The sequence below is a fragment of the Salvelinus alpinus genome, chromosome 31, assembly GCF_045679555.1.
Source record: "Salvelinus alpinus chromosome 31, SLU_Salpinus.1, whole genome shotgun sequence".
Classification (NCBI taxonomy): Eukaryota; Metazoa; Chordata; class Actinopteri; order Salmoniformes; family Salmonidae; genus Salvelinus; species Salvelinus alpinus.
In genome coordinates, this window is record NC_092116.1 from 6,564,146 (window position 1) to 6,586,237 (window position 22,092).

Consider the following 22,092-nt stretch of genomic DNA (forward strand, 5'->3'; position numbering starts at 1 on the left):
GTGCTTTTCCATTGAGACTCACCCCCACATCATTGGGTCGCATTTCACCAATTTATGTTAAGCTCTAGTGTTGTTTCAATCAGGAGTTTGACACTACAGACTTGTGGCTTGCAAGCTGAAAAGTACCCAGGGCCGTGCTTTGGCTCCTAGTAAGCAGGTACGCTGGAGCCATGGTCCAGTGAGACAAATGTGCCGGGTGGCCCACTTAGATGAAAACAAAAGTCTGCGTTTTGGGTAAAACACTGGACTAAATCATCAGTGGAAATGAGCCATTTGAGAAAGAGAAGGGTCTTGATGATTAATATAAAATTGGATTAGCTTTTCACTCAAACACATTCATTGCAAGTAATAGAAAATCGAGTTATTTGAGACAGAAAACCTATGACTCGTTCTAAATATGTGTGATATCTGCATTTATGTGCATTTGTCAGAGAGAAAGATCCAGCTGCTGTGCTGGGACCCGGAAGTTTAGAATGAGGTCAGTGAGACAGAGGAAACACAACTCTACAGCTAAAATGGCGCAGGAGCAACAGCAGGAAACAACACAGGGAGAGATGGAGGGTGAGTGAAACAACATCAAAACGAAAGATGACAGAAATCTAACCGGCTTCGGCTGTCAGCGCATTGTTATTTATGGGGGGGTAATGTGATTGTTAGGCAATCTAGTGATAGCAGTTGAGGAACATGTTGCCTGCATGAATATGAGAGGGCAATAGGGGAGGCCAAAGCATTCAAATCACACACAAAGAAACGCATTTTCGACCTGTAGTTTTTGGAGGATGAAGGTGATACCATTAAGCATTATATGTGACATAATGTAGTATCTCATTCACAGTATATTTTTGCCGGATTTCAATTGGTTGTCAAATGTTTATTGACGCCATAACTGAAATAGGATAGTTGGCTAGTTGCTAACTAATCAATTCAACCTAGTTGTTCCAAAAATATGGTCCGATGCCGACCACATGATTACCAAATGGTAGACGGATATGTGATGACAACATTTGCTTAAACTACATGTACGTTGTCATCAATTTCATGTTGTGGTATAAATTACGTAACCAGCAATTGTTATTAAAAAGTGCGATTTTGCAAATATGCTTCCCGTCGCTGTGTTGTTGACACAGCTACTCCAATAACCATGACCAGCTAGTTCCCGACGTTAAATTCAGAATTTGGGTTAACTTTTTTTTTTTTACAGCACCATTGCACTTCACTCTCTGCGAATGAACTGTCATGTTACTTGTTTTAAAACGTCTATGGTGTTGTTTTCTTCTCTCCAGCTGGAGGAGTAAACTGTCTTGCTTATGATGAGGCCATTATGGCACAGCAAGACAGAATTCAGCAGGAGGTGAGAGATTTTACACTTGAATAGGCATTGATGATATGTAGGCGAAGGTTTTGAATTAGACTGACATAAGTCGGCTGTGGAGAAGGTTGAACGGCACGAGGAATGCATACTTTTGCATCACGTGATTTTGATCACCTTGTGTTCTTGTTTTATATTGGTTTCTATAAGTCTATGAGTATGAAACGTCCGTGTGTGTGTGTGTGTATCTAGATCGCAACAAGCATCCTTTTAGTGTCAGACAGACAGGAGCTGTCAGTTTTGCAGAGAGAGTATGCCGTGGAAGACACCATTTATCAGCTCAAGATCAAGGTCAGTAAAACCACACAATTGATCAATTACAGGATTTCAATCCGCATCACTTCATACTGGTTTAAGGCGAAAGGGTTCCTTACGATCACAAAACCAATGAGGGTTAGAAATGGTGACATAATTATTGTGTTTACTCTATGCCCCTGTTTTTTTTTTTCCTTTAGGATTTACACAAAAAATACTCATATATTCGTAAGACGCGACCAGACGGGAACTGTTTCTACAGAGCGTTTGGCTTTTCACATCTCGAATCACTGCTCGAAGACAGCAAAGAGCTGCAGAGGTAACATAACACCTCCATAGTGCATTTAGCTCATTGATGGTCGGTAGAGCAGACTATGTAATAGGATAGATGGATGCAATATGATTAGTGTTGCTGCATTAATAGGCACTGAATACCGATGCAATGTTTTGTCTCTATAGGTTCAAAGCAGTGGCAGCAAAGAGCAAACTGGACCTGGTCAACCAGGGTTTCACTGAGTTCACCATTGAAGACTTCCACAATACTGTGAGTTGCTTCCCTCTTATTGTACACCACATGAACAACAGTGACAGTTCACACACATGACATACACTGAGCATACAAAACATGATGAACATCTGGACTTTCCATGACATAGACTGACCCGGTGAAAGCTATGATCCCTTATTGATGTCACTTGTTAAATCCACTTCGATCAGTGTAGATGAAGGGGAGGAGACGGGTTAAAGAAAGATTTCTAAGCCTTGAGACAATTGAGACATGTGCCATTGAGGGTGAATGGGCAAGACAAAATATTTAAGTGCCTTTGAACAGGGTACGGTTTGTGTGAAGAACTGCAACGCTGCTGGGTTTTTCACACAACAGTTTTCCTTGTGTATCAATAATAATCCACCCACAGGGCATCCAGCCAACTTGACACAACTGTGGGAAGCATTTGAGTCAACATGGGCTAGCATCCCAGTGGAACGCTCTCAACACCTTGTAGAGTCCATGCCCCAAGGAAATGAGGATGGTCTGTGGGCAACCTTGTCTCATAGATTAGACGTAACATTGTAAATTTAAATCTGGGATACTCAATTAGTATGATATGTTACGTTTGGTATGGTTACATAAGACAGAAGGTTACTTGTACAAAAACAAAAGTAGGGTGGTTGGTCAGAGTGGATGGGTGGGCGCATAACACGTAAGTCTAGCATTCCAAAGATTGCATGTTTGAATCTCATCACGGACAACTTTAGCATTTTAGCAACTTTGGAACTACTACTTGCTATTTTTAGCTACTTTGCAACTACTTAGCATGTTAGCTACCCCTAACCTTAACCCTTTTAGCGAACACCAACAAATTGGAATTCGTGTCAGACATTTTGCAAATTCGTAACATATTGTACGAATTGCAATTTGTAACATACCATACAAAATGGATGATGGATATCCATAAATTAATACATACCATACGAAACATAACAAAGCATACTAAATAAAGTGTCGCGGATTTGCGTACAGAATACGACGAAATGCTCTTAGACCAGGATGAGGGGGGAGGGGGGCGGGGGGGCGCGCAACTCAATATTAGGAAGATGTCTTAATGTTTTGTACACTTTCTGTATACAGTGCATTTGGAAAGTATTCAGACCCCATGACTTTTCCACATTTTGTTACATTACAGCCTTATTCTAAAATGGATTAAATAGTTTTTTCCCTCTCATCAATCTACACACAATACCATATAATGTACCTGTACACAGCCCATCTGTAAATAGCACATCCAACTACTTCATCCCAATATTGTTATTATATATTTTTTTTTTGCTCATTTGCACCCCAGTATCTCTACTTGCACATCATCATCTGCACATCTATCACTCCAGTGTTAATGCTAACTTGTAATTATTCTGCCTCTTTGGCCTATTCTATTGCCTTACCTCCCTAATCTTACTGCATTTGCACACACTGTACATATACTTTTTTTATTGTGTTATTTACCGTACGTTTGTTTATGTGTAACTCTGTGTTGTTTTTGTCGCACTGCTTTGCTTTGTCTTGGCCAGGTTGTAGTTGTAAATGAGAACTTGTTCTCGACTGGCCTACCTTGTTAAATAAAGGTGAAAAAAAATTAAAATAATGACAAAGCAGAACAGGTTTTTAGAAGTGTTTGCAAATGTATTAAAAAGAAAAAACTGATATCACATTCACATAAGTATTCAGACCATTTACTCAGTACTTTGTTGAAGCACCTTTGGCAGCGATTACAGCCTTGAATCTTATTGGGTATGATGCTACAAGCTTGTCACACTTGTATTTGGGGAGTTTGTCCCATTCTTCTCTGCAGATTCACTGAAGCTCTGTCAGGTTGGATGGGGAGCATCAATGCACAGATATTTTTACGTCTCTCCAGAGATGTTCGATTGGGTTCAAGTCTGGGCTCTGCCTGGGCCACTCAAAGACATTCAGAGACTTGTCCCGAAGCCACTCCTGCGTTGTTTTGGTTGTGTGCTTAGGGTTGCTGTCCTGTTGGAAGGTGAACCTTCACCCCAGTCTGAGCTCCTAAGTGCTCTGGAGCAGTTTTTCATCAAGGATCTCTCTGTACTCTGCTCCGTTCATCTTTCCTTCAATCCTGACTAGTCTCCCAGTCCCTGCCGCTGAAAAACATCCCCACAGCATGATGCTGCCACCACCATGCTTCACCATAGGGATGGTGCCAGGTTTTCTCCCGATGTGATGCTTAGCATTCAGGCCAAAGAGTTCAATCTTGGTTCGCAGTGGGAAAATTACATTTAGACATACTATGCTGTTTTTGTACTCAGAGAATTGTCCATTGTCATATGCTAGTGTTTTTTTTTTTTTGCTGGTGCAGTCTTGTCTTGTGACTTAGTGATAAGTCTGGGCGTACAGATAAGATCTGGGTGCGACTGCAGTGTGACATCCCGTTTGTACTATCTGTAGGAACTCATCTGTGTGGAAACTTGCAGGACGAAACAGAAGACTAGTGTGAGCTGTGGTAATGTCAGCTATCTTAATCTGCATAGAAAAGCTAAATGCCTCTTATAAACTATGTTCCCAACCGTTGTTTGCACACATATGCTAACTACCACACATACACAAGGTTGGACTTTTCTATAAAAGCTGAGACCCAACTCTGTTCGTTGGGCTCTTAACTCTGCACTGTTGAGTGGATTGTTAACTGCTCAATTTTTGCAACTCTTATAAAGTTGCTGTTTGAGGAATCTACAGTCTCTTTGGTTAGAAATTTCCACCACCGGTTTCATCAGACCAGAGAATCTTGTTTCTCATGGTCAGAGAGTCCTTTCGATGCCTTTTGGCAAACTCCAAGCGTGCTCTCATGGATTGGTTTTTGCTCTGACATGTACTGTCTGCTGTGGGACCTTATATAGTCAGGTGTGTGCTGTCGTGGAAATGAACCACCATGTCGTGGAAATTACCACCGGGAACACTCTAAGTCAATCTTAAATGAATCATCCTTTATTATCAATGCGCTGGAGAGGTTCCAACCAATTCAATGCACCATAGTACACATGTCAATCAGGAGCTCTGCTGGGGCAGTCCCAGAGGTTGTCTTATATACGGCTATTCACAGAGTTATAGACAAGTTTATATTTGCATGATTTAGCATAATTAATTAATCATCAACGTTTTTGTTTCATTCGTGTGACCGACCCATACTGGTTCATAACTTGTGACAGACCAATACCTCACAAGGCTTATTCTCTCTAAGCTGAGACCTTGAAACTAAGATATCTTTTGTTCTCAAAACAAAGGTCTGGGCATACTGCCAAATTGCAGCTACTGATAGTGAGGACGCGTTCAGTCAGTCACTTGCATGAACATAGAAAACATTTATTAGAAAAGCACATGACTAGAACACAGAAATTAGTTATTAGAAAAGCACAAACATTACAATTTTCAAGCACAGTGCCTTTCCAAATCATATCCAATCATTTGAATTTACCACAGGTAGATTCCAATCAGGTTGTAGAAACATCGCAAGGATGTTTCCAATGGAAACAGGATGCACCTAAGCTCAATTTCCATTCCTATAGCAAAGGGTCTGAATACTTATGTAAATAAGTTGTTTCTGTTTTTTATTTTTAATACATTTGCAAAAATTTCAAAAAAACGTTTTCCGCTTTGTCGTTGTGGGTAGATTGACGAGGGGATAAAAAAAAATATTTTTTTTTAGAAAAAGGCTGTAATGTAACAAAATGTGGGAAAAAGGAAAGGGTCTGAATACTTTCCAAATGCACTGTACCGAACATGTTAACAACTTTTAAGTCACTTGACGTAAAAGCATCACCAAACTGAACATTATTGTTTATTCTTCCCCTAGTTCATGGACCTGTTAGAGCTGTGTGAGAAGCAGCCAGGACTCAGTGAGCTGTTGGGCTCCTTCAGAGACCAGAGCGTGTCAGACTACATCGTGGTGTACCTGCGGTTGCTCACTTCAGGCTACCTGCAGAGGGAGCACGGTTTCTTCCAGCACTTCATCGAGGGGGGGCGCTCTGTCAGGGAGTTCTGTCAGCAGGTGGGTTCCTTATGGAACATCAGAGAATAAGGGAGATATACAGTGCCTTCAGGAAGTATTCATACCCCTTGACTTTTTCCACATTTTTGTTGTTAAAGCCTGAATTCAAAATTGATTAAATATACACCAGTAGCCAATAATGACAAAGTGAAAACATGTTTTTAGAAAATTTAGCAAATGTATTATAATACATTATAATACATTATAATATTTACATACAGTACCAGTCAAAAGTTTGGACACCTACTCATTCAAGGGTTTTCTTTATTTGTAATATTATGATATAATATGACCTATTATATCATGGTTTGATGTACAGTACCAGGTTTGGACACGCCTACTCATTCAAGGGTTTTTATTTAAACTATTTTCTACATTGTAGAATAATAGTGAAGACGTCAAAACTATTAACTAACACATATGGAATCGTGTAGTAACCAAAAAAGTGTTAAATCAAAATATATTTGAGATTCTTCAAAGTAGCCACCCTTTGCCTTGATGACAGCTTTGCACACTCTTAGCATTCTCTCAACCAGCTTCACCTGGAATGCTTTTTCAACAGTCTTGAAGGATTTCCCACATATGCTGGGCACTTGTTGGCTGCTTTTCCTTCACTCTGCGGTCCAACTCATCCCAAACCATCTCAATTGGGTTGAGGTCGGGTGATTTGTGTAGGCCAGGTCATCTGATGAGCACTCCATCACTCTCCTTGCTTAAATAACCCTTACACAGCCTGGAGGTGTATTTGGTCATTGTCCTGTTGAAAAACAAATGATAGTCCCACTAAGCGCAAACCAGATGGGATGGCGTATCGCTGTGGTAGCCATGCTGGTTAAGTGTGCCTTGAATTCTAAATAAATCACTGACAGTGTCACCAGCAAAGCACCATCACACCACCTCCTCCATGCTTCACGGTGGGAACCACACATGCGGAGATCATCCGTTCACCTACTCTGCATCTCACAAAGACACGGCGGTTGGAACCAAGAATCTCCAATTTGGAGTCATCAGACCAAACCACAGATTGCTTGTGTTTCTTGGCCCATGCAAGTCTCTTCTTCTTTTTGGTGTCCTTTAGTACTGGTTTCTTTGTAGCAATTCAACCATGAAGGCCTGATTCACGCAGTAACTCTAATGAACTCATTATCTGCAGCAGAAGTAACTCTGGGTCTTCCTTTCCTGTGGCGGTCCTCATGAGAGCCAGTTTCATCATAGTGCTTGATGGTTTTTGCGACTGCACTTGAATAAACTTTCAACGTTTTTGAAATTTTCCTGATTGACTGACCTTCATGTCTTAAAGTAATGATGGACTGTCGTTTCTCTTTGCTTATTTGAACTGTTCTTGACATACTGTTGATGTCGGTAGTTTACATACATACACTTAGGTTGGAGTCATTAAAACTCACTCCCCAAATTTCTTGTTAACAAACTATAGTTTTTGCAAGTCAGTTAGGACATCAACTTTGTACATGACACAAGTAATTTTTCCAGCAATTGTTTACAGACAGACTATTTCACTTATAATTCAATGTATCACAATTCCAGTGGGTCAGAAGTTTACATGCACTAAGTTGACTGTGCCTTTAAACAGCTTGGAAAATTCCAGAAAATGTCATGGCTTTAGAAGCTTCTGATAGGCTAATTGACATAATTTGAGTCAATTGGAGGTATACCTGTGGATGTATTTCAAGGCCTACCTTCAAACTCAGTGCCTCTTTGCTTGACATCATGGGAAAATCAAAAGAAATCAGCCAAGACTTCAGAAAATAAATTGTAGACCTCCACAAGTCTGGTTCATCCTTGGGAGCAATTTCCAAACACCTGAAGGTACCAAGTTCATCTGTACAAACAATAGTATGCAAGTATGAACACCATGGGACCACGCAGCCGTAATTCCGCTCAGGAAGGAGACGCGTTCTGTCGACTAGAGATTAATGTACTTTGCGAAAAGTGCAAATCAATCCCAGAACAACAGCAAAGGACCTTGTGAAGATGCTGGAGGAGACGGGTACAAAAGTTTCTATATCCACAGTAAAACAAGTCCTTTATCGACATAACCTGAAAGGCCGCTCAGCAAAGAAGAAGCCACTGCTCCAAAACCGCCATAAAAAAAGCCAGACTACGGTTTGCAACTGCACATGGGTAAAATTATTGTACTTTTTGGAGGAATATCCACTGGTCTGATGAAACAAAAATATAACTGTTTGGCCATAATGACCATCATTATGTTTGGAGGAAAAAGGGGGAGGCTTGCAAGCCGAAGAACACCATCCCAACCTTGAAACACGGGGTGTGGCAGCATCATGTTGTGGGGGTGCTTTGCTGCCGGAGGGACTGGTGCACTTCCCAAAAAAGACGGCATCATGAGGCAAGAAAATTATGTGGGTATATTGAAGCAACATCTCAAGACATCAGTCAGGAAGTTAAAGCTTGGTCGCAAATGGGTCTTCCAAATGGACAATGACCCCAAGCATACTTCCAAAGTTGTGGCAAAATGGCTTAAGGACAACAAAGTCAAGGTATTGGAGTGGCCATCACAAAGCCCTGACCTCAATCCCATAGAAAATTTGTGGGCAAAACTGAAAAAGTGTGTGCGAGCAAGGAGGCCTACAAACCTGACTCATTTACACCAGCTCTGTCAGGAGGAATGGGCCAAAATTCATCCAACTTGTTGTGGAAGGCTACCCTAAACATTTAACCCAAGTTAAACAATTTAAAGGCAACGCTACCAAATACTAATTGAGTGTATGTAAACTTCTGACCCACTGGGAATGTGATGAAAGAAACAAAAGCTGAAATAAATAGTTCTCTCTACTATTATTCTGACATCTGACCTAAGCCAGGTAATTTTTACTTATATGTTAGGAATTGTGAAAAACCGAGTTTAAATGTATTTGGCTAAGGTGTATGTAATCTTCCGACTTCAACTGTATGTACTTGGTCTTTTACCAAATAGATATCTCCTGTATACCACCCCTACCTTGTCACAACACAACTGATTTGCTCAAACGCATTAAGGAAAGAAATTCCACAAATTAACTTATAACAAGGCACACCTGTTAATTGAAATGCATTCCAGGTGACTACGTCATGAAGCTGGTTGAGAGAATGCCAGGAGTGTGCAAAGCTGTCAAAGGCAAAGGGTGGCTACTTTGAAGAATCTCAAATATAACATTTGTTTAACACTTCTTTTTTTTTGGTTACTACATGATATCATATGTGTTATTTCATAGTTTTGATGTCTTCAGTATTATTCTACAATGTAGAAAATAGTAAAAATAAAGGAAAAACCCTTGAGTGAGTAGGTGTGTCCAAACTTGACTGATACTGTAAGTGTTCACATCCCTGAGTCAAAGTATGTTAGAATCACCTTTTGCATTCTTTCTGGTTAATTCTCTAAGAGCTTTGCGCACCTGGATTGTACAATATTTGCATATTATTATTTTTATTCTTTTTAAAGTTCCTCGAGCTCTTTCAAATTGGTTGTTGTTCATTGCAAGACAGCAATTTTCAAGTCTTGCCATAGATTTTCAAGCAGATTTAAGTCAAAAGTGTAACTAGGCCATTCGGGAACATTCAATGTTTTCTTTGTAACCAGTTTATATTTGGCCTTGTGTTTTAGGCTATTGTCCTGCTGAATGGTCAATTTGTCTCCTAGGGTCTGTTGGAAAGCAGAGTTAACCAGGTTTTCCTCTAGGATTTTGCCTGTGCTTAACTCTATTCTGTTTTTATCCCCCAAAAATCCTAGTCCTTGCCAATGACAAGCATACCCATAACACGATGAAGCCACCATCATGCTTGAAAATATTAAGTAGTACTCAGCAATGTTGTGTTGGATTTGCCCCAAACATAACATAACATATTTAAGACATAAAGCTTAATTTCTTTGCCAAACATTTTCAGTTTTCCTTTATTGCCTTATTGCAAACGGGATGCATGTTTAGGAATATTTTTATTATTTACAGGCTTCTTTCTTTTCACTCTGTCATTTAGGTTAGTATTGTGAAGTAACTACAATGTTGTTGATCCATCATCAGTTTTCCCCAGTTTTCCCCAGCCATTAAACTCTAACTGTTTTAATTATTGGCCTCATGGTGAAATCCCTGAGTGGTTTCCTTCCTCTCCGGCAACTGAGTTAGGAAGGACACCTGTATCTTTGTATTGACTGGGTGTATTGATACACTCTCAAAAGTGTAATTAATAATGCTCAAAGGAATATTCAATTATTATAATTTTTTACTCATCTACCAATTAGGTGCCCTTCTTTGTGAGGCATTGGAAAACCTTTGTGGTTGAATCTGTGTTTGAAATTCACTGATCAACTTAGGGACCTTACAATTATCTGTATGTGTGGGGTACAGAGATGAGGTAGTCATTCAAAAATCATGTTAAACACTATTGCACACTTTTGAGACTGAAGAACATTTTTACTCCTGAACGTATTTAGGCTTGCCATAACGAAGGGGTTGAATACTTATTGACTCAAGACATTTCAGCTTTTCATATTTTATTAATTAGCAAACAGTTCTAAAAACACAATTCCACTTTGACATATGGTATTATGTGTAAGCCAGTGACATATCCATTTTAAATTCAGGCTGTAACACATCAAAAAGTTGAGGGGTGTGAATACTTTCTGAAGGCACTGTATTGCTGAGGATGTTAAAGGCAATAAGCTAGCGCTCAAGTTGCCTGGAACCCCGATGTTGAATTGCATTAAATTCTACGTCGGGCAGAAATGAGCATTTGAATCAGGAAAGTTTTCTCTCGACATCTACAAGCCAGAATGTTGAATAAAATTAAATGTTCACATACTTTACCGGTTGTCCGTGCGGTTGGTCCTTTTGGCTGTAGGAGTGTGAGACTATATCCACAGGAAAGTATAATTGCATAAACTTTTCAAAGCGCTGGTAGTGTGTTCAGATTTCTATCACCGGAAGCAATTATAATTTCCTGTGGATATATTGTCTCATTCCTACTGCCAAAAGGACCAACTTGTACTTTTTCTTGCATATGTACATTCCAGTATCATCTAGAGTTGCATAACAAGTCCCCAAACTCAAACACTTTGTTTGTTCTCTGTGTGTTTACTATTAGGAGGTGGAGCCCATGTCTAAAGAAAGTGACCATATCCACATCATCGCCTTGGCCCAGGCCCTGAACGTGTCCATCCTAGTGGAGTATATGGACCGGGGTGAGGGGGGCACCGTCAACCACCACGTCTTTCCTGAAGGCAGCGAGCCTCGTGTCTTTCTCCTCTATAGACCCGGCCACTACGACATCTTGTATAAATAACTACCTGCTGTTTAGAAAATTCCCCCCAATGTCCTTTCCTACTGCTGTAGTGGCAGTGGTGAAATACTTCACCTGCCACACTGATGCATACATGTGTGTTTGAAGATTACACTGGTATTTGAGAAGGGAAAAAAACAATCACATTATACAGCCCCCTTCTCCCTCCCCGTCACTCAATATATTCCCTTCATCACAGAACAGTGAATTAATAAAACAAATATTTACCAAAAAAATAGCAGTGGCTCCAGATGTTTAGAGTTGTACAGTTTTTACTTTTATTTTGTGGTTGTAAATGTTATCAACTTGCTTTTTTTGTTGGATTATTTTCCTTTGTTACACTGCGTTTTATTAAAGGTATTTACATCTTATTTGATGTGTATGTAAATGTATTGTTTGTGCCGCACTTCTGGTATCAACATTTCAACTGGCATCACAGCAATATGCAATGCAGTATTTACATGCTTGCGTGAATTGTGTCTGTCTGTTCTTGTGTATGTCTGTACATGTCTTGAATTTGGGTTGCTTATCTTTCATACAAAGGAAAACCGTGAAATGCTTCCACTGTTATACCGCATACTTGTTTACATTGTTGACGCATGCTCAGTTGCCCTCCACTGCGCACACAGCAGGTAGCTTGCTGCTCTCAGCAGTGCGTGAGGGAGGATTTCAAGGAGAGATACAAATCATGGCGCTGATTTTAAATATCCTGTCGCCAAGGAGGTTAGGGAAGTTAATTACAAACACACGTGTAAGGCACCACTCCAGTCTAACAAGTACGTCTCAATTTATTGGTGTCTTATAAAATGAGTTGATGCAAACTAGAAGCTAACGCATGGCTTTTTATGCTAGCTAGCTAACAGTTGACCTCTATGGCTGCAAGCTAACTAGCTAGCTTACTTGCTATATACAGCTAGACAGTGGCTTGCTCTCTATTGATTCATTGATTTGGGGTGGCAGGTAGTCTAGTGCGTTGGGCCAGTAACCGAAAGGTTGCTGGGTCGAATCTCCGAGCTGACAAGGTAAAACCTGTCGTTCTGCCCCTGAACAAGGCAGTTAACCCACTGTTCCCCGGTAGGCCGTCATTGTAAATAAAAATGTGTTATTAACTAACTTGCCTAGTTAAATACAGGTTCAATTCAAAGGCATTTCTGTTTGCAAATACTCCCGTTCACTGATGAAATGTAATTTGTGCACAGGTTGGTCAAGGTAGCTTGTTTGTGCTAATCTCCACAGCTAAGTTTTAGTTAGCTACCATGGCTAGATACTCAGCTCGATACTAACGTCAGCACATTTTAGGCGCTCTCATTTGTTCTATGAAATTTTATTTTAAGGAAACCCATAAACATGAACTATAATACCGCTAGTATGTATGTTTTTCTTTTTCTTTTCCTGACATTCACCCTTGTTTGTCCCTACTTCTGTAGCTGAACTTATCAACAACATGGACAAGAAAGCAACATGGGACCGGTTCTACACAGAAAAAAGCAAGGCAACCAACTTCAAGAATTTTGAGTGGTTCTTTGGTTTCGATGCAATCCGGGACTTCATCTTGCCCATGCTGCATTCACAGACCAACTCTGATGCCCTACATGTTCTGGACATGGGCTGTGGTACCTCTGCCCTAGGACCCTGCATATACAGATACTCTCCCTGGCCAGTGCAGGTGACCTGCGCTGACATCTCTGCTATTGCTGTGCGCCTTATGCAGGAACACACAGAAACCAAAGCCCTGCAACCTCAGAACACTTCCTCTAAGCTGGACTTCTTAGAACTGGACTGCTCTCGTCTCCACAAACACTTTGGTTCTGAGAGCCTAGACCTCATTCTAGACAAGGGCACCATAGATGCCTTGCTAAGGTCGAGGGAAGGTGGAGCAAAGGCCAGCCAGGTGCTTAAGCAGTGCCTAAAGGTGTTGAGGGACTCTGGGTCTCTCTTTCAGTTCTCGGATGAGGACCCTGATGCCAGGATGTTGTGGCTGGAGAAAGAGGGCCGGGAGCCAGGGGTGATGGTTGCCGATGTGGGGGTGCAGGAGGTGGGGGAGCTAAGGGGAGTAACTTATTACTGCTACCAAGTTACAGCTCGTCCTGTAGCACAGTAGATAGAGTGAGGGAAAAAAGTATTTGATCCCCTGCTGATTTTGTATGTTTGCCCACTGACAAAGAAATGATCAGTCTGTAATTTTAATGGTAGGTTTATTTGAACAGTGAGAGACAGAATATCAACAAAAAAAATCCAGAAAAACGCATGTCAAAATTGTTATAAATTGATTTGCATTTTAATGAGGGAAATAATTGTTTGACCCCTCTGCAAAACATGACTTAGTACTTGGTGGTAAAACCCTTGTTGGCAATCACAGAGGTCAGACGTTTCTTGTAGTTGGCCACCAGGTTTGCACACATCTCAGGAGGGATTTTGTCCCACTCCTCTTTGCAGATCTTCTCCAAGTCATTAAGGTTTCGAGGCTGACGTTTGGCAACTCAAACCTTCAGCTCCCTCCACAGATTTTCTATGGGATTAAGGTCTGGAGACTGGCTAGGCCACTCCAGGACCTTAATGTGCTTCTTCTTGAGCCACTCCTTTGTTGCCTTGGCCGTGTGTTTTGGGTCATTGTCATGCTGGAATACCCATCCACGACACATTTTCAATACCCTGGCTGAGGGAAGGAGGTTTTCACCCAAGATTTGACGGTACATGGCCCCGTCCATCGTCCCTTTGATGCGGTGAAGTTGTCCTGTCCCCTTAGCAGAAAAACACCCCCAAAGCATAATGTTTCCACCTCCATGTTTGACGGTGGGGATCGTTTCTTGGGGTCATAGGCAGCATTGCTCCTCCTCCAAACACAGCAAGTTGAGTTGATGCCAAAGAACTCCATGTTGGTCTCATCTGACCACAACACTTTCACCCAGTTGTCCTCTGAATCATTCAGATGTTCATTGGCAAACTTCAGACGGGCATGTATATGTGCTTTCTTGAGCAGGGGGACCTTGCGGGCGCTGCAAGATTTCAGTCCTTCACGGCGTAGTGTGTTACCAATTGTTTTCTTGGTGACTATGGTCCCAGCTGCCTTGAGATCATTGACAAGATCCTCCCGTGTAGTTCTGGGCTGATTCCTCACCGTTCTCATTATCATTGCAACTCCACGAGGTGAGATCTTGCATGGAGCCCCAGGCCGAGGGAGATTGACAGTTCTTTTGTGTTTCTTCCATTTGCGAATAATCGCACCAACTGTTGTCACCTTCTCACCAAGCTGCTTGGCAATGGTCTTGTAGCCCATTCCAGCCTTGTGTAGATCTACAATCTTGTCCCTGACATCCTTGGAGAGCTCTTTGGTCTTGGCCATGGTGGAGAGTTTGAAATCTGATTGATTGATTGCTTCTGTGGACAGGTGTCTTTTATACAGGTAAGAAACTCCCTTTAAGAGTGTGCTCCTAATCTCAGCTCGTTACCTGTATAAAAGACACCTGGGAGCCAGAAATCTTTTTGATCGAGAGGGGGTCAAATAATTATTTCCCTCATTAAAATGCAAATCAATTTATAACATTTTTGACATGTGTTTTTCTGGATATTTTTGTTGTTATTCTGTCTCTCACTGTTCAAATAAACCTACCATTAAAATTACAGACTGATCATTTCTTTGTCAGTGGGCAAACGTACAAAATCAGCAGGGGATCAAATAATTTTTTCCCTCACTGTAGTTGTATCTCTGCGTAGCTCCATAATGCACCCGAGTCAGGGAGTGAACATCCTTTTGACATTCATGAGATGTGACTGTAATAAATAATTAATTTCTTGATACAACTGACCAAGTTGTGTAGACATTTCTTTCTTTGTCTACACGATATGAACAGAGGTCTTGTGAAGAGCTGTCCAACTATACTATAGACTTGACATTTTATAACTTTTATTCAGAAGGACAGTTCACAGTGCAAGTTTACATTTCCAAGGCCTATATGTAGTAAGGAAAGCAATTAGCATTTGTCAAATGTAAAATGTTTACATAAATGTTACATGGTCAGTACTGGAATTTGGTTTAACCCTTTTCTTATACTAATACATTAATGAGTTATCCCTTTTTATAATTATTTATAAATTCATTTAAACATTTATCAGAGGTTAAAATTAAGCAATAGTTGTGTGAAATTCTCATAAGAAAAGAGAATGGTCCTTTAGTCTATGTTTTTAAAAATGCTGTAGAAGTTGGCTGCATCTGCAGTTGCATCCAGTTTAGCGCCCTGACAGAACTTAGGAGGGAAGAACTGCTGGGGGTCATCGATCCCAACAACAATGTTGAAGAAGCTGTAAGTGAAAAAATAAACAGAATAATCACATAGCATAATGGATATCTTATCTGTAGAGTTAACGAAAGTCAAATCCATGCTTCGGGATAATTATGAAAGTACTAATCATTTAATAATTCATACTACTTTTATAATGAAATTATGGATTTTGATGTTTCCAGAAGTGTCAAACTAGCTAATGAAGACATTCTTTTGAATGTTTTGGAACACGAAATGGACTGAGGAACTTCCTCAGAATGAGGATATGAAACAAACACTACATAGGCCTACAAGACTATATATTGATGTTAAATATTACTATTATAGCGTTGTCAGTAGAGCAAAGATTCAGCAATTTAAAAAATAAAAACCAGTCATATTTTACACACTGCCCAATAATATACACACTTACGTTGTAAGCACCCAGCCAGTCTTGTCCGTGTAGTACGTTGTGCTGACAGGTATGCAGCCAAACTCAGTGAAGGTGCTCAACCACTTGTCTTTACCTGAAGATTAAATTGATCAATCAGATAAACAAAAATCAGGGAGCAGAAATTTGATTTGAGAACACAAAATCACAAAACTTAAATTGGCATAAAATAAAAAAATTAAAAGTTGCTAGGAATTATTTTGTCTTCACTGACATTTTCAACCTCTTCCTGACCGAGTCTGTAATACCTACATGTTTCAAGCAGACCACCATAGTCCCTGTGCCCTAGAACACCAAGGTAACCTGCCTAAATGTGTGCAAAGCAGTTATCAAGGCAAAGAGTGGCTACTTTGAGTAATCTCAAATATATTTTAAATTTGTTTAACACTTTTTTGGTTACCACATGATTCCATGTGTGTTCTTTCATAGTTTTGATGTCTTCATATTATTCTACAATGTAGAAAAAAGTAAAAATAAAGAAAAACCATTGAATGAGTAGGTGTCCAAACTTTTGACTGGTACTGCACATATTATCTCGACGAACCCGTACCCCTGCACATTGACTCAGTACCGGTACCCTTTGTATATAGCCTCTATTGTTATTTTATTGTGTTACTAATTTGCCTTTAGTTCATTTAGCAATTTTTTCTTACTTACTTTTAAAAAACTAATTTCACGGTAAAGGTGTTGTATTTCACCTGTTGTATTTTGCGCATGTGACAAATTACATTTGATTTTGGCGTTCCTCAGAAAGAGGAAGCTCACAAATGAAAGGCAACATTTAAACCAACTGCCATGCCCCTTACCACCAGTTGGGGTTGCACGTTCTCCATACCAGGTGTTGACCAGCAGACCCTGTCCTGGACCAGAGGAGCTCCCTAGGATCACCTGCCCCAGCAGAGCAGCATCTGCAGGGATCTCCATGGGGTGGAAGTCCTCCTTCTTCAGCCTCTCCTTCTTACATGTGCGGTTCTTGTGGTTAATCGTATACATGACGCCCTGGAAGACGTTGGGGAAAGATAAGCATCGGTTTCATGGCAGGCGTATTGTTTTTTTTGTAGGAAACCATTATTTTTCTAACAATGCAGCTCTGTTTTTATATGAAAATATGTAATGTGCATGACTGTGATGTGTGTACCCGTATGTTGTATTGAATAAATGGTTGTTATTGTGAATACATGGTTGTTGTTGTGAATAAGTGTTTGTTACCTCTCTGAAGAGCAGAAGGGCATCCAGGCCGAATGTCTTGTTCTCATAAGATCCCATCTCCTTGAAGCGGATACGCTCGCCTAACGCGTCATAGTCGTATTTTGCATATGCATTAACCTTCTCATTTGCCTGAAAGGACAGGAATGTGAGATATATAGCAGATATAATTATAGCCAATACCATTTGCATATCTTGTTTTTTTTAACCAAATTTGTATTTTCTATTTTTTTTCTTCATATACTGTATATACAGTGCATTCATAAAATATTTAGACCTCTTGACTTTTTCCTAATCTTCTTAAGTTACAGCCTTACAGTGGTGGAAAAAGTACCCACCTGTTATACCTGAGTAAAAGTAAAAATACCTCAATAGAAAATGACTCAAGTAAAAGTCACCCAGTAAAATTCTACTTGAGTAAAAGTCTAAAAGCGTTTAGTTTAAAATATACTTAAGTATCAAAAGTAAAAGTATAAATCATTTCAAATTCCTTATAGTAAGCAAACCAGATGGCACCATTTTCTTGTTTTTTTTATTTACGGAAAGCCAACGGCACTCCAACATTCAGACATCATTTGTAAACGAAGCATGCGTGATCAAAAGAGTCCGCCAGATCAGAGGCAGTAGGGATGACCAGGGATGTTCGGTTGATAAGTGTGTGAATTTGACCAATTTCCTGTCCTGCTAAGCATTCAAAATGTAACGAGTACTTTTGGAGTAAAAAGTACAATATTTTCTTATGGAATGTAGTTTAGTAAAAGTAAACGTAGTCAAAAATATAAATAGTTAAGTAACGTACAGCTACCCCAAAAAACTACTTAAGTAAAAATACATTAAAGTACTACTTAAGTACTTTACACCACTGCAGCCTTATTCTAAAATGGATTAAATAGTTTCCCCCCCTTAATCTACACACAATATCCCATAATGACAAAGCAAAAACAGGTTTTTAGAATTTCTTGCAAAAAAACAAAAAATAAGTATTTACATAAGTATTCAGACCCTTTACTCAGTACTTTGTTACAGTACTTTGTTACTTTGATTACAGCACCTTTGGCAGCGACTACAGCCTCGAGTCTTCTTGGGTATGACCCTACAAGCTTGGCGCACCTCTTTTGGCTCTTTCTGCAGATCCTCAAGCTACGTCAGGTTGGATGGGGAGTGTCGATGGCACATTTTCAAGTCCGGGCTTGAAAATGTCCGGGCTCTGGCTGGGCCACTCAACGATATTCAGCGACTTGTCCCGAAACCACTCCTGCGTTGTCTTGGCTGTGTGCTTAGGGTCATTGTCCTGTTGGAAGGTGAACCTTCGCCCCAGTTTGTGGTCCTGAGCGCTCTGGAGCAGGTTTTCATCAAGGATCTCTCTGTACTTTACTCTGTTAATCTTTCCCTCGATCCTGACTAGTCTCCCAGTCCCTGCTGCTGAAAAACATCCCCACAGCATGATAATGCCACCACCATGCTTCACCGTAGGGATGGTGCCATGATTCCTCCAGACTTGAAGCTTGGCATTCAGGCCAAAGAGTTCAATCTTGGTTTCATCAGACCAGAGAATCTTGCTTCTCATGGTTTGAGAGTCCTTTAGGTGCCTTTTGGCAAACTCCAAGTGGGTTATCATGTGCCTTTTACTGAGGAGTGGCTTCCTTCTGGCCATTTCCATTTAAGAATGATGGAGGCCACTGTGTTCTTGGGGACCTTAAATGCTGCAGAAATGTTTTGGTACCCTTCCCCAGATCTGTGCCTCGAGACAATCCTGTATCAGAGCTCTACGGACAATTCCTTTGACTTCATGGCTTGGTTTTTGCTCTGACATGCATTGTCAATTGGGGGACCTTAAATAGACAGATGTGTGCCTTTCCAAATCATGTCCAATCAATAGAATTTACCACAGGTGGACTCCAATCAAGATGTAGAAACATCTCAAGGATGATCAATGGAAACAGGATGCACCTGAGCTCAATTTTGAGTCTCATAGCAGAGGGTCTGAATACTTATGTAAAATAAGTTATTTCTGATTCTTATTTTTCATAAATAAGCAAAAAGGTCTAAAAAACTGTTTTTGCTTTATGTGTGTGTAGATTGACGAGGAAAAAAACAATTGAATCCATTTCAGAATAAGGCTGTATCGTAACAAAATGTGTCAAAGGTAAGGGGTCTGAATACTTTCAGAATTCACTGTATATATATATATACACTGAACAAAAATATAAGCGCAACATGCAACAATTTCAAAGATTTTACTGAGTTACAGTTCATATAAGGAAATAAGTCAATTCAAAAAAATGATTAGGCCCTAAACTATGTATTTCAGATGACTGGGAATACAGATCTGCATCTGTTGGTCACAGATACCTTTAAAAAAAAAAGGTAGAGGCGTGGATCAGAAAACCAGTCTGTATTTGGTGTGATCACCATTTGCCTCATGCAGCACGACACATCTCCAACGCATAGAGTTGATAAGGCTGTTGATTGTGGCCTGTGGAATGTTATCCCATTCCTCCTCAATGGCTATGCGAAGTTGCTGGATATTGGCGGCAACTGGAATACGCTGTCCTACACGTCGATCCAGAGCATCCCAAACATGCTCAATGGGTGACATGTCTGGTGAGTACAGATATGTACAGATCCTTGCGACATGGGGCCGTGCATTATCATGCTGAAACATGAAGTGATGAATGGCACGGCGATGGGACTCAGGATCTCATCACGGTATCTCTGTGCATTCAAATTGCCATCGATAAAATACAATTTATGTTCATTGTCCGTAGCTTATGCATGCCCATACCATAACCCCACCATGGGGCGCTCTGTTCACAACGTTGACATCAGCAAACCGCTTGCCCACACAACGCCAAACACGTGGTCTGCGGTTGTGAGGCCGATTGGACGTAAATTCTCTAAAACGACATTGGATGCGGCTTATGGTAGAGAAATTAACATAAAATTCTCTGGTAACAGCTCTGGGGGACATTTCTGCAGTCAGCATACCAATTGCACGCTCCCTCAAAACTTGAGACACCTCTGGCATTGTGTTCTGTGACAAAACTGCACATTTTAGAGTGGTATTTTATTGTCCCCAGCACAAGGTGCACCTGTGTAATGATCATTCTGTTTAATCAGCATTAACCTGTCAGGTTGATGCATTATCCTAGCAAAGGAGAAATGGTTACTAACAGGGATGTAAACAAATTTGTGCACAAAATCTGAGAGAAATAAGCTTTTTGTGCGTACGGAACATTTCTGGGCTCATGAAACATGGGACAAACACTTTACATGTTGCGTTTATATTTTTGTTCAGTATATAAGGCAGGATATCAAGATTTTCTAAATAGTTATAGTATTTGTCAAAATGTTCCGTCTGATTTTATTGCTATGGGAACTCCCTTATTCCCACCTACTATGGAGAAACAAACAGACTTACCACTGACATGGCTCCGGTCAGAAGAGGGGGAGACCCTGAGCAAGGGAAAGGTGTTTTATTGGTAACAAGTGAAACATTTATCCATCGTTTTGCTAAATGGCCAATTTAGCCGTAAAAGTGGACTACACATTATAAACATAGAAGAAAACATCCACCTTAATTGCCATCGCATGAGTTTTACAGCTCTGCTCTGCCTCCAGTACAATGCACAGGTGTTAAATCAGGACTATGCTGTACGCAGGAGCTAATCTTTGACCTGGGGTCAGGCATTCATAAAACTACAGCTCCTAGGTTAACCACTCAATTTACAATACAATTTCTCTGTCTTTTACTTACTGCACGGATGAGGTGCCTGAGCCAGGCAGCCCACTGCAAGGCACATCAACAACAGGAAGGTCCTCATGGTTCCAAATGTCACACACACTCACGCCAACAAACAGACGGACTGCTGTAGGAGTGCAAAGTCACTCACTTATAAACAGTACGACACCGAGGCTCCAAATCCTAGATCAAGCACAGGTTCCAGGTTTTCATTCTCACCAGAGGCCCAGAAACCCCTGTCCTATGAGACTGAAGTATGTTTCCATGGGCCAGGCTAAGATAATGAACTGTAAAGGCTGTTATCTTATCTTGATAAGAGCCTTATAATAACGCGTTACGTGACAGTACCTGAGCAATATAACTTAAGGATATAGCTGTCTGATCTGAATGAATATATGGATATATGGAGTGTGATAGGTCTAAAGATGGCATTTTGTATGGATTTTTTTGCTATCATAGGTATATTTCTATATTGTTTAACTGTACTTGATCGGTACCTCAACCCCCCCACTGTAGGTACTGTAGTCTGTTTCCTGTGTAGAGCAGTTCAGGGGAGGGGACAAGATTGTGTAAATAACCATTGTTGAAGGAGGAAGCTAGTAAAACATGTAGTGGAATAAAACAGGTCACAAGCACTATTAGCAACATCTGTGACATCACGGTCATATGATCCAGGGGGTTGGGCAAGTCACCTGATGCAAATAACTAGAGCGCCTGAACTTACGCCTAGTGAATATTGTGTAAGTCATTCCGAGTTGTATCCATTAGGGTACACAACTGTAAATGTTGTAAAACAAAACGAGCATTTCTTATCGGACAAATCTAAGTAGTCCCTCCCTGTTTCAGTCAGTTTTCTTCCATTTGGTGCCTAATGAATACATCCCTGGTTCACTCAGCGAGATGTGATCAAGTAACATTGAATGAACAAATCATTTGGAGCCTCATTTGTTTGTGGTGAG

The 22,092-nt window shown here is 40.5% G+C and overlaps 3 protein-coding genes across 5 annotated transcripts; 2 read left to right on the top strand and 1 right to left on the bottom strand.

Annotated features, from left to right (window-relative positions):
• The first annotated feature begins 434 nt into the window (after positions 1-434).
• LOC139561322 (ubiquitin thioesterase OTUB1-like) lies at positions 435-11,846 on the top strand. The gene is made up of 7 exons (XM_071378339.1): positions 435-561; positions 1,284-1,351; positions 1,562-1,660; positions 1,825-1,943; positions 2,084-2,168; positions 5,989-6,183; positions 11,281-11,846. The coding sequence occupies exons 1-7, from the start codon at positions 474-476 to the stop codon at positions 11,476-11,478; spliced, it is 852 nt and encodes a 283-aa protein (XP_071234440.1). The 5' UTR covers positions 435-473; the 3' UTR covers positions 11,479-11,846.
• Positions 11,847-11,923: 77 nt separating this feature from the next.
• cskmt (citrate synthase lysine methyltransferase) lies at positions 11,924-15,280 on the top strand. Of its 3 annotated transcripts, none has more exons than XM_071378336.1 (2): positions 11,924-12,251; positions 12,903-15,280. In XM_071378336.1, the coding sequence occupies exons 1-2, from the start codon at positions 11,924-11,926 to the stop codon at positions 13,574-13,576; spliced, it is 1,002 nt and encodes a 333-aa protein (XP_071234437.1). In that variant the 3' UTR covers positions 13,577-15,280. The 3 variants fall into 3 exon arrangements, with proteins under 3 accessions (XP_071234437.1, XP_071234438.1, XP_071234439.1); XM_071378337.1 differs by having other exon boundaries at positions 12,217-12,497; XM_071378338.1 differs by lacking the exon at positions 11,924-12,251 and adding an exon at positions 12,263-12,549.
• An 82-nt stretch (positions 15,281-15,362) lies between these two features.
• Positions 15,363-21,322, bottom strand: LOC139561323 (ependymin-like). Its single transcript, XM_071378340.1, has 6 exons — positions 21,149-21,322; positions 20,813-20,847; positions 17,395-17,523; positions 16,992-17,184; positions 16,168-16,261; positions 15,363-15,774 (listed from the first exon to the last, which is right to left on the bottom strand). The coding sequence occupies exons 1-6, from the start codon at positions 21,213-21,215 to the stop codon at positions 15,645-15,647; spliced, it is 648 nt and encodes a 215-aa protein (XP_071234441.1). The 5' UTR covers positions 21,216-21,322; the 3' UTR covers positions 15,363-15,644.
• Positions 21,323-22,092: the final 770 nt, after the last annotated feature.